The following is a 12,030-nucleotide window of genomic DNA, read 5'->3' as shown; positions in this document are numbered from 1 at the left end:
GATATATATATTTTAACAATTTATTGACTTCTAAAGCCAGTTTTTAAAATGTCTATTCAATGTTTTCATTTACCACAATAATATAATACTTTGGAATTACCTTAATTTTCCTGCAAATATTTATAGATGTGATTAATTGAAATAGTTTACTTATTTGGTATATCATGTAATTCATTCAATTAAAATTATGAATTGACAGCCCTAATAATTTTGCATCATAAAAAATCTGCATCTAGGGATGTTAGGATAATTGATTTGTTATGATTTATGACAAGCATTTCTCCTCTCAGTAACTGAAGTCACCTTCATGTGGGACTTGAGATTGTCTTTACGAGCACAGCGAAAGGGACAGAGGGGACACTGGTGACTTTTTAAGCCTGTGTGGATCACCATATGTCTCTTCCAGTAGCTCTTTCTCTTGATGACCAGACCGCACACCGGGCACTGAAAGGGCTTCCCTCCATCCTCAGGAGAACCTGCAATAAATAAATAAATAAACTACATGCATATAAATGCATACAGATCATGCATGCATTTTATAAATGTTATGTTTTGTTGTCATCTGTGTGTAATTGTTGCTAGCTACATAATGTTCGAAAAATGTCTAGTATTTACAAAGAACCATTAGTTGGACAATGATGCCACATTATTAGATAGCCCTTTGGCATGCAATAACACGTAGGCTAAATATCCTTTCTCTCTTGTCAACCTTGCATCTATTCGTGTGAATGAGATAAAAATTGTGAGCTATGATTACACCGATCAATGCCAAAGACTCCTCACAAAGGAAGCCAAACACAAGGATGTTTTTAGTAAGCCGATTATTGTTGTTGGCTCCATATCCGGTGTCCATTAGGGCTTAATTGGTCTTATTAGAAGCTGGCATGATTGCATTACAAATTCTACGAGGGCCTGTCAGGATGGCTTCATAAGTATTCCAGTCGTGTTCCTCGAAAAACATCTGGTAATCAGTGTTTGGTGAAATTACCGCGCTCAGGCATTCATTGACCCGGGGTGTAAAACTTCGAGACTGCCTATTTGCAACAATAAACCACCATCTGTGGCTCAACCTCTCCCGGCGAGATCACTGTGGAAACTGCCCGTGAGGTAAAAAGACTGAAGGTCTTTGGTATCAAGGGAAAGGAATGAGAGCCGTTAGCTGGTTTCTCAAATTTTAATGTCCAGTTGGTATTGTTTCATTACCAGGCAAATACTCCTCGTGTGACCCTCTTATATAATTCACATTTACAAAAACAAGCCAGGTGAAGCTCAATTCTGATTTTAAGTGAGGTGTTCTTATTTAGCATTTAAAATTTTGTGATCATGACTTTAACATTATACTCTGTGTCTGCAGCTCTTTTTGGTCAATCCTGATTCCAAGTCATAAGTCTGCGAATTAGTAAAAGATCAGCCATATCTCAGGCGCTCAACCCCGGGCCTGTGCTGAATGGAAACTCTGATGGTTGTGCCGGCTCTGGAGCCTGACCTAAATTCCGGGGGAATCTGCTGAGATGGTCTCCGACTGTTCGGGCTATGGGGAGCACACACACTGCCGGCCTCCGTTTGGCAGGCTGCACATCCGCGGGAGATGAGCTGGGTCTGGGAACGTGCCGCCAACTCCAGCAAACCCCCACTGTGCTAACAGACCTTTCCCAGATTCTCCAGCCAACCTCTTGCAGACGAAGTATGACCTTATGGCACTACTAAATCACTACACAGTGCATTCTTCAGCGGTGTAATAATCACACATTTAGGCACTGTTACCTTAAAAAACAATAATTACTGTTAAGTAAAATTACAAGACAGGTTAATGACTATCTGATTCGAAATTCTCTAGAGTGACATTTTCTATTTATTTACTAAGTATTTGTTTTTATAGCATTTTCTTTTTAGTCATTTTGATCTTTATTATCTGTAGCAATAGTTAACATTTGATGTAAATTTAACATATATATATTTCCACCTTCGCAGTAAGTCTGTGAAATTTCATCCCTATTAGATATTCCACAGAAAAGCGATAGCTCAGCCAAAAATAAAAATTCTGTCATTAATTACTCACCCTCATGTCGTTCCAAACCCATAAGACCTTCGTTCATCTTTGGAACACAAATGGAGATATTTTTGATGAAACATGAGAGTTTTCTGACCGTGCATAGACAGCAACGTAACTACCATGTTAAAGGCCAGAAAGTAAGGACATTGTTAAAATTGTCAATGTGACATAGAGAATATTTTTGTGTGCAAAGAAAACAACAAATAATGACCTTATTCAAGAATTTCTTCTCTTCCATGAACGACACGTGTGTTTGCAGGGTCAGAAAGCTCTCAGATTTCATCAAAAATGTGACCCTGGACCCACAGTCCATTTTTTAAAATTGAGATTTATACATCATCTAAAAAGCTAAATAAATAAGCTTCACACTGATGTATGGTTTGTTAAAATAGGACAATAATCGTTCGAGAAATAACTGTTTGAATATCTGGAATCTGAGGGTGCAAAAAAATCTAAATATTGAGAAAATCACCTTTAAAGTTGTCCAAATGAAGTTCTTAGCAATGCATATTACTAATCAAAAATTAAGTTTTGATACATTTATGGTAGGCAATTTGACCCATACAATATATTTTTGCCTATTGCTACAAATATACCCATGCTGCTTAAGACTAGTTTTGTAGTCCAGGATCACAAATATCTTAATTTGTGTTCTGAAGATGAACAAAAGTCTTACAGGTTTGGAATAGCATGGGGGTGAGTAATTAATGACATAATTTTCTTTTTTATATCTTTAAGAAGATGGCTGAGCAGCTGCATAGAAGCCCCACATCATCAAGTACATTGCCAATGGATGGAAAAGTGTAAAGCATGCTGACACTGGACTCTGGAGCAGTGGAAACGTGTTCTGTGGATTGGTGAATCACACATCTCTGTTTGACAGTCTGTTAGATGAGCATGGCAGTTTGACAGATGCCAGGTGAACGTTACCTTTCTGTCTACATTGTGCCAGCTGTAAAGTTTGGTGGAGCTGGAATAATGGTATGGGACTGTTTCGCAGGGGTTGAGCTAGGCCCCGTACTTCCAGTGAAGGGAAGTCTTAATACTTCAGCATACCAAAACATTTTGGACAATGCTATGCTTTCCAACTTTGTGGGGCAGTTTGAGGAAGGCTCTGTTCTATTCTAGCATGACTATGCCCCAGTGCAAAAAGCAAGGTCCATAAAGACTTGACTTGGCTGGGTGAGTTTGGTGTGGAAGAACTTGAGTGGCCTGCACAGAGCCCTGACCTCAAACTCATCAAACACCTTTGGGATAAACTGGTGGATAAACAGAGTTTGCGAGCCAGGACTTCTCGTCCAACATCAATTCTTGACCTTCCAAATGCTGTACTAGATAAATGGGCAAAATTTCCCACAGAAACACTCCAAAATTTTGTGGAAAGCCTTCCCAGAATAGTGGAATCTGTTAAAGCTGCAAAGAGGGGACCAACTTCACATCAGTCGAATGTCATTAAAGGGTTAGTTCACCCAAAAATGAAAATTCTGTCATTAATTACTGACCTTCATGTTGTTCCAAACCTGTAAGATCTTCGTTCATCTTCAGAACACAAATTAAGATATTTTTGATGAAATCTGAAAGCTTTCTGACCCTGCATAGACAACAACACAACTACCACAATCAAGGCCCAGAAAGGTAGTAAGGACATTGATAAAACAGTCCACTGTGTTTTTGTTTTCTTTGTGCACAAAAAGTATTCTTGTAGCTTCATAATATTAAGGTTGATCCACTGTTGTCACATTAACCATTTTAACAACGTCCTTACTACCTTTCTGGGCCTTGAACATGGTACTTACGTTGCTGTCTATGCAGGGTCAGAAAGCTTTTGGATTTCAGTAAAATATCTTAATTTGTGTTCCAAAGATGAACAAAGGCCTTACAAGTTTGAAACGACATGAGGGTGTCTCTTTAAAAGTCCTGTTTGGTGTAATTGTTAGGTATCTCAAAGCTTGTAGTGTCTATATAAGAAGGTCTACATGAAAATGCAAATTCATACTCTAAAAGCATGTGGTGCTTGTTGGAAAAGTTGAAATACCCGGTTTCCCTGGTAATTCTGGGACACAAAGCACTGCATTTAATGGATTCAGGTGTGTTATCAGGTGAGCCTGACTTTAGCTTGTGTGATTTCATTTTAGTTTTAGTGTTTAATCCTAAAAATGTAAACCAGCTGGCAATCTCCTCTCAAAAGCACAAAAACAAAAAAAGGCATGCATTTATTTTAGGGAACAAACTGTTACCTGCTTGACTGCTGGGCTTGGCCCTTCCCTTGGGGATTGCTGGCAGCAGAAGATCCATGGCCTGGGTTGGGGTGGGCACCTTCTGGTTCCTGTCTAACAGGGGCTTGACATCTTCGGAGGCTCCCAGTACTAATGCGGGCTCTTTCTTATCAGCTAGAAGGTTCCCTGCTGCTCGTGCGGCCACCTCCTTTAGCAGAGCTGCTGAGGAGGTCATGGAAACCAGAGAGAGAAAGGAGCCAGCTGAGGGTTGATGCTCAGATGAGCCCACCTGCTGCTGACTTCTTTCAGACACTTTCTTTGAGAGGGCAGCAAGCGTGGAGCTGGCTGACTGCGGACTGAAGGGTGAAGCGAACGGTTCAAAGCGCACCGCATCATCAGAGCGAGTGCCCAGGGCTGCCATTGAGGAGGAGGTGACCGAAGAGGACGAGGAGGAGGAAGAGGAGGATGAGGACGCCGAGGTGGAGGAGGCCACCGCGCTCTTGTCTTGGAGCACGGCGTTGGCGGCCGCCTTTAACTTCTGGATAGCCGAGTCTGGCGATAGGCTGCTGCCGCTGGGAGCCGAGCAACTAGTCGATGGCCATTTATCGGCAACGCCTACCCATACGAAGCCACTGCTGCCTGAGTTAGGGCCATTGCTGGGGCCATATGGGTCACAAGGCTCCTGCTTGACAGTTGCTACAGACGCAGGTGATGCAGAGTTCGAGTTGCCGCTGTTGTTGCTGCTGCTGTTAGCCAACCTCCTCGCCAGGGCACTCAGCTGCTGTGCGTGATGTGAAGATGGAGACAGTACCAAGCTGACCGGGGGCGACTCTGGTCCTCTGCCCGTTCCACGCCCAGTCAGGTCCCCTCCCTCCAGCTTTAGCGAGCCAGCCTCCAAGAGACGCCGCAGGTTGCTGCTGAGGGGCTTGCCCAAAGCCTGGTTGGAATCTCCGTAAAGAGAGGACACCTCAGAGGACAGCATGTCCTGGGTCGAGAGGACCCCACTGTCCAGCCCCAGTAGCTCCAGGGAAGCCCGCTGAACTGGCGTCGGGCAGCCCAGGGAGCTCTCGGCTGAGGTGTCATGGTCCGGTCGGGGAACATTGTCCGGGGAAACCCGCAGCTCATCTTGCACATCACCGTAGGACGATTCAGAGGGGCTGTCGGAGGTATTCCCAAACCAGCTGTCCTCCTCTACTGAGCCACCCTCTGGCCCTCCATCCTCTACCGTGTCCACATCTGCGAAACAGGAAGAAAAACATGATTTATCCAAATGCTTTTCTAGCAACTGACAATATTTCATTATCATCTGTTGTATTCTATAAAACAAGCATCTTATAAAAAAAATCATATGCAGTGACATGATTATTAATAAATGCGGGAGGGCAAATCTGTTAGGACATTGTTAGTCCTTACAGCCATTGATTGACCTTTTCCAAGTGACTTTTCTCATTAGGACTCAAATAGACGGTTTGAAAAAATATGTTCTAAGCGATATAATACAATCGAGAGCTGTCCTGAAGAGTATCTGACGCATCCCTCACAAGGCACAGCGGAATAACTTGCTTTCCATTCTTTTTTCAACCATGTTTTTTTCCAAGGGTCTAAAAGAGTGTAGTAAAAGGGTTACCATGGTGACAGGCCCTTCCGGGAGGCTAGACAGCAAAGATTAGGGTAATAGAGGTTACAGAACTGGATTAATATTCATGAGCTTGCCGATACCACAAGGGAGCCAATAAGGATAGGGTTAAGGTCAGCAAGGGTCATTAATATACACTTCGTGTATCAATATTCATAAGCAAAACATTACAGCTTGCCAGACAAGGGCGAACAAAGAATGTGAATATTCCTGATACATATTAACAATCCCTCCACAAGAGCATGTCAGGAAGCAACAAGCCTAGATGAGGGAGGATGTCAAAACTTATCAAGTGAGGGGGTTTTGTGTCCGTTCACTTGACCAAATTAAATCCTCACACCTCTGCGAGAGTGCGAGAGAACAAGACCTGGAGACGGCAGAAAAAAAAAGGCCGGGGACTTGTGACATCGGAATATGATCTGTAAAAAAAAATCATTTGAGCATCTTTTCTTCGCCTTTTGCTCGCACACATAAAGGCTGGTCTCACCTTGCCGACCCCAACATAAGCCTGGCGAGTAAGCTCTCTGTTTACAGGGAAAAGGAAAAGCCGTTGCCTGGCAACGGTATCCCGTCGACCCGTAGGGATCATTACAGTCAACACACATCTGGCCAGCACTGCTTACTTTGGTCCAAAGGGGTGGCAACCGCCACGACCCTGTGCGACCATGCACCATGATACCGACAATGCAGCGGAGCATGCTTCGTAACTCGAAAATCAAAGAAAATAAGATATAAATCCGACACACACACCTCTATGTGAATTCCAGAGCCTTACTGTTAAGGTTCGAGCGTTTGATGCACATCGCCAGGGCGTTTCACTGACCGAGCTCTCGGTCACCTGAGCAAAACAGTGAAGTATGTGAGGCATGACCCATTTCCATGTGACACCAGGGAGGACGGGCAGTAATGGCCATAATGTTGTTAGTGAGAAATGGCTAGATTGCTGACCAGAGGTCTCTGAGGCAGTGGCAGAAACTCGGGCTGAACCCTGCTCTCGCCACGCTAGGTTAAGCTAGGTTGTGCTACGCCCCGCCACTCTTGTTCCTAGCTGCACTGGAGAGGCAGACACAGGCAAGCCACTCCGTGGGCGGCCTGACATTTCCCAAGGTCACGGCTCGGGCCCCAGTTCCGCATGGCTTTGTCTGAAACAACCCCCTGCCTCTAAAACGCACACACGCGCATACGCGCTCCTATGTGGCTTGAAAAATGGGAACAAAACCCTGGTAGTTAGCCGCAACGGCAACAATGCTATCGCATAGCAACAAGCTTGACAGTTTGGGACAAGGGACAAGATACTGGCCGTCTGCCTTTGAGAGGTTCGTTTAATGGCATAATGGTGAGCATGACTTTGTGTGGCCAGAAAAACAGCTGTGGGAGGCACTGTGGTCCAGATCTGTTATCAGTCACTCTCACTGAGACATCGTGCTCGTCTCTCTTGAGGCTAAACTGCGCTTATGATTGTGTGCTGCTGCGGACATGACCCTTCAACCCTACAAACACAAGTGCTAAATGCAAATCATAACCTCTACAAAACATGAAAAGAATGAAGAGCGTTACATTCAGCCTCTGAAATTAACTTCTTAGCCTAGCAGACAGTCAGATTTCTCATAGCCAATTTAGCAAAAAACATATTAAATATGAATGACTGTGTTCTCTAGAGTTTAAAATAGAAGTGTTTGGAAAAATAAAGGTTAAGGAGAACTCCACTTCCAGAACAATAATTCAAAAAATAATTTACTCACCTTGTCATCCAAGAAATTATGTTTTTTGAGGAAAGCATTTCAGGATTTTTCTCCATATAACGGACTGATATGGTGCCCCGATTTTGAACTTCCAAAATGTAGTTTAAATGCAGCGTCAAAGGGTTCTAAACGTACTATTGAATCACGTCGGAAGGTCACGTGGACATACAGGAACTACACAGAACTACAGACCGAGTGTTTACAAAGGGAACAGGCAAAGACTAAAAAAGTGCAAGTAAGTCAAACGCTGTTTACAAACAAAAACAGTGTCGGACAATTCTGAAGCTGTAGGAGACAATAACATGGAGTTTTTCGACATACTCTACCTTTTTACACAGATGATGAACTTGTGGAGGCTTTTGTGCTTAAAAAGTACACAAATTTTTATTTTTCAAAAACAATGACCAATCGTTTCGCTAGATAAGACCCTTCTTTCTCGGCTGGGATCATTTAGAGCCCTTTGAAGCTGCATTTAAACTGCATTTTGGAAGTTCAGATTCGGGGCACCAATGAAGTCCATTATATGCAGAAAAATCCTGAAACGCTTTCCTCAAAAACTATAATTTCTTTACGACTGAAGACAGAAAGATATGAACATCTTGGATGACAAGGGGGTGAGTAAATTATTTGTAAATTGTTGTTCTGGAAGTGCAGTTCTCCTTTAAGAAATACATACTACACTGTAATCTGTATCTAGCTTCGTCATATTATAAAAAAGAAAAAGAAACCCTTTAAAAGCTGCATGAATGTTTACAGCAATCACTAGTTCATAGCAAATAATTACATGTAACAGCGTTACTTAATAAAAAAAAATGTATAATTAAATGACAGTTTCTTATGAAAATGTTACTAATTACAAAGGGGGTTACATCTGAATATTTCCCCAACACACACACCCACAGATTTAATTGATTTCTTTTTCCAAATTGGATTGACTGCTGTTTCAGAGACTGAATAGGACACATGCTTATATGATAACTCTTTTATTTGCTATTTGGGTTTATGCATATGCTTTATTTTTTAAGATTAGCTGTTTTTCCCCAAGGCATTGTTAGATGCTACTGTCTGCAAAGGCCTGATTTCAAAAACATTATCATAGCTATTCAACTATTTCTTGTTATGATTTTAAATCTGTATTTAACCTTAAAATGATCTCAAAGTGAAAAGAAGCTGAAGTGTGATTTTGTGGTGGCTGTGCTTTAAAATTAAATTATTATAATCCTAATTCAAGTGATGAAGGATTTTGAGAAGACTGACAGTAATCAGTGTCGAGTACTACTGTAAGGTTAACACTGTCTGCTTTAAATGTTTGAAAATGATTAACAGTTGAAAACATTTAGACAAAAAATTGAGGTAAGTATTCAAACATGTATTACATTTACAAAGTAACCTTCCCAACACTGTTTATAGATGACAAAGAAAAAAAATCTAAGTGTTAACAGGAATGTTCTATAGAAACCCATTCAAATTTCCTCTTTTGGACCAAAGCATTTTATGTAAATGCATATTTAATTATTTAATTATTGTGCCCATTTCTCTGATGGGTTCCATCTAGTTGACACACATGTATGTATGTATATTTGCTAAATAAAGTCCAAATTTGCGTGCTGTCAGAGTATATACTGAACTGGATGAAGAAATTCTTGACTGTTGTTGTATAAGTATGCATGTGTGTAGAATACAGTCCAGACATACCCTGATAGCACATGTACATCACAGAGACGTCTATTTGATGTCTGGATTTACATCTGCAAGACGTATTTTTTAGAGTGTTTGCTCATCTGCAATACATCTATTGGACATTTCTTATCAGATGTCAAATAGATTTCTATTAGATATCTTTAATTTTACAATGTATGTAAAACTGACATTTTACAGACATCTGTCAGATGTTTGTACACAGCAGACGCTTTCTAGATCAAGTGATCTTTAATAGACATCTTGCAGATGTACATCTGCTATCTGGGTACCATTTACCATTTAGTCTTTTTTTTTTTTTTTCTTTTACATTTCAGCAAAGATCCCAGATAGCTCATGTACGTCTGCAAGATGTCTGTTAAAGATCATTTGATCTGGAAAACATCTGCTGTGTACAAACATATGACAGACATCAGTAAGATGTCAGTTTTACATACATTCTATATCATAAACATCTTAAAGACATCTAATAGACGTCTATTTGACATCTGATAGGAAACGTCCAATAGACGTACATTCTAAAAAATATGTCTTGACATAATGTCTCAGACATAAATGCAGATATCAAATAGACGTCCCTTTAAAGACTTCTATATTGTTGTAAAAATTATTTCTACTTTAAATAAATGCTGTTTGAACTTTCTATACATCAAGAATCCTAAAAACATACAGTTACCACAAAAATATTAAGCAGCACAACTATTTTTGATAGTAATAAGAAATGTTCCTTGAGCTGCAAAACAGCATATTAGAATGATTTATAAACAATCATGTGACACTAAAGACTAAGTAATGATGCTGAAAATTCAGCTTTGCCATCATAGAGTTATTATAAATTGTAATATTACTGTATATACTGTACTGTGATAATACATTTTTGATCATTTAAATGCAGGATTAGGGGTCATTGGAGATTTCTTTAAAAAACATTAAAAATATCTTACTGACTTCTAACTTTTGAATGTTAGTGTACTCCAAAAATGAAAAATAAAGTGTCCATCAGCTGTGTTAAAATAACCAACATAATCTTCATAATTTCTACTTTTGTTTCCACTAAAAAAATCATATGTTTGAAACTCAGTGTGAATAAACAATGACCAAATGCTGATTCTTGAGTGAACCATTCTGTATGTTTAAGTTAGTATTTCTACCACATTGGTGTACAGCAAATTATGCTCAGGGTATTTGTTCTTCATATTACAATTAGACTTGGAAAACATCTTAGGGACCTTGTTAATTCTGTTTTGTTCTTTGCCAGAGTACATGGATCTAGTGTAATTGTAGCCTATATTTCCCTGGATTCATTTGAACAACAGCCGTTGGCATCTATACAGTTAATGCCACAACATCTCAGCTGTGAGATGCAATAAGCCACAAGGCCGAGGAGGAGGCTGGGAGCGTTCTCTATTAGGGCCAGCAGCCACATGACTTGCGTAAGGTTGCCTACCAATACACTGAGGCTATTCTGCGACTCAGTCGGGCATAAAAATCGGCCGGCCTGACCCAGAGGTCGCGGAAAGGGCACAGAAAGGCAGTGCTGGGTGGGAGGGTGGCTGCTTCAGCAGAGTGAAGGAGAGAGGGAGAGGCCATTAGTCGATTAAGCCGGGGTGGAGCCATCAATATTCCACTGATGCCAATGAAAAGACACACTCGCGCAGTCTCGCATGAGAGGCTCGGGTCGAATAGCTTTAACTCTATCAGAGATATTGCAGTGCCTCACAGCGAGCGCTGCTATCGAATGTTACAGGCTAACTAACCACCACTTTGGCATCTATAGTTTCCCAGCATTCTCTGTGGATTGCAGAAGCAAGTGCCAGTGGCGTTCGAGGGGTGGGGGGCTGGCTTTTGGAGGGGAGATAAAAAGTGGTGGCGGTAATTAAGTGTCCGACTGGGCCCTGGCGGGGGTTGCCACGGCCGCAGGCGATGCTAATGAGCCCATCCGCCGGTCAGTGCTACCTTATTAGCCGCCGGCCGACAATATGGTGGGAAGGACGCACTGCTACCACCACCAGCCACACGTCGTCACGAGTGACTAACGCAGAACCAGAGGTGGGAAGTAATTCTGTTAATTAGGGGGCTCTCAGGATGACCAGTCTATGCCTTGAAGAAAATGAGCAGTCAGTCAAAGCAAAACTAAGATTCTGCAAAAATACAATCGTGTATCGATACACCACGATTCATTTTCTCACAATAAAGCATTATCCTTGAGGTTCTCGTATCGATCCTTGTTCATTCATATCATTTCCTACAGTTTAATTATTAAGGAAGCAGGAAGTCTAAATTAGCATACACTGGCAACCGGTGTTTCTCAGTGCAGTCTAAACCACTTCTATGGTAATGGACAAAAGCGAAGGGAACCGCATGAGAGAGATTAACACTGATACCACAGATTACAACTCCCTCTCACTGAAATGCTGAGTCTCTCTCGGAGTCACAATTCAGTTATGATATCATGAAACATCACAATGTATTAAATCGTGACAAAAGTGTGCCGTAACATGTACCCAACCCTAGTATCTTAAATGGATAGTTCACCCAAAAATGAAGGTTCTGTCATTAATTATTCACCTTCATTTAATTCCAAACTTATAAGAATTTATCTTTGGAACACAAATTATTTTTCAAATGAAAACCGAGAGCTTTCTGACTCTGCTTAATCAGCAACGCAAGGCCCAGAAAGGTAAT

At 41.2% G+C, this 12,030-nt stretch overlaps 1 protein-coding gene across 4 annotated transcripts in view; it reads right to left on the bottom strand.

The window, feature by feature from the left end:
- The window catches only part of znf827 (zinc finger protein 827), a 93,720-nt gene that overhangs the window by 66,495 nt on the left and 15,195 nt on the right, over positions 1-12,030 (bottom strand). For all 4 annotated transcript variants that reach the window (XM_051119780.1, XM_051120571.1, XM_051122138.1 and 1 more), the window contains exons 2-3: positions 4,291-5,505; positions 304-476 (exon numbers count right to left, since the gene is read on the bottom strand). In XM_051119780.1, coding sequence (XP_050975737.1) covers positions 304-476; positions 4,291-5,505 — 1,388 coding nt within the window. The remainder of the gene's footprint in view (positions 1-303; positions 477-4,290; positions 5,506-12,030) is intronic.

The sequence above is a fragment of the Labeo rohita genome, chromosome 1 (assembly GCF_022985175.1).
Source record: "Labeo rohita strain BAU-BD-2019 chromosome 1, IGBB_LRoh.1.0, whole genome shotgun sequence".
Lineage (NCBI taxonomy): Eukaryota > Metazoa > Chordata > Actinopteri > Cypriniformes > Cyprinidae > Labeo > Labeo rohita.
Note: the sequence above shows the minus strand (reverse complement) of the source record. Positions and strands in the feature narration are given on the sequence as shown.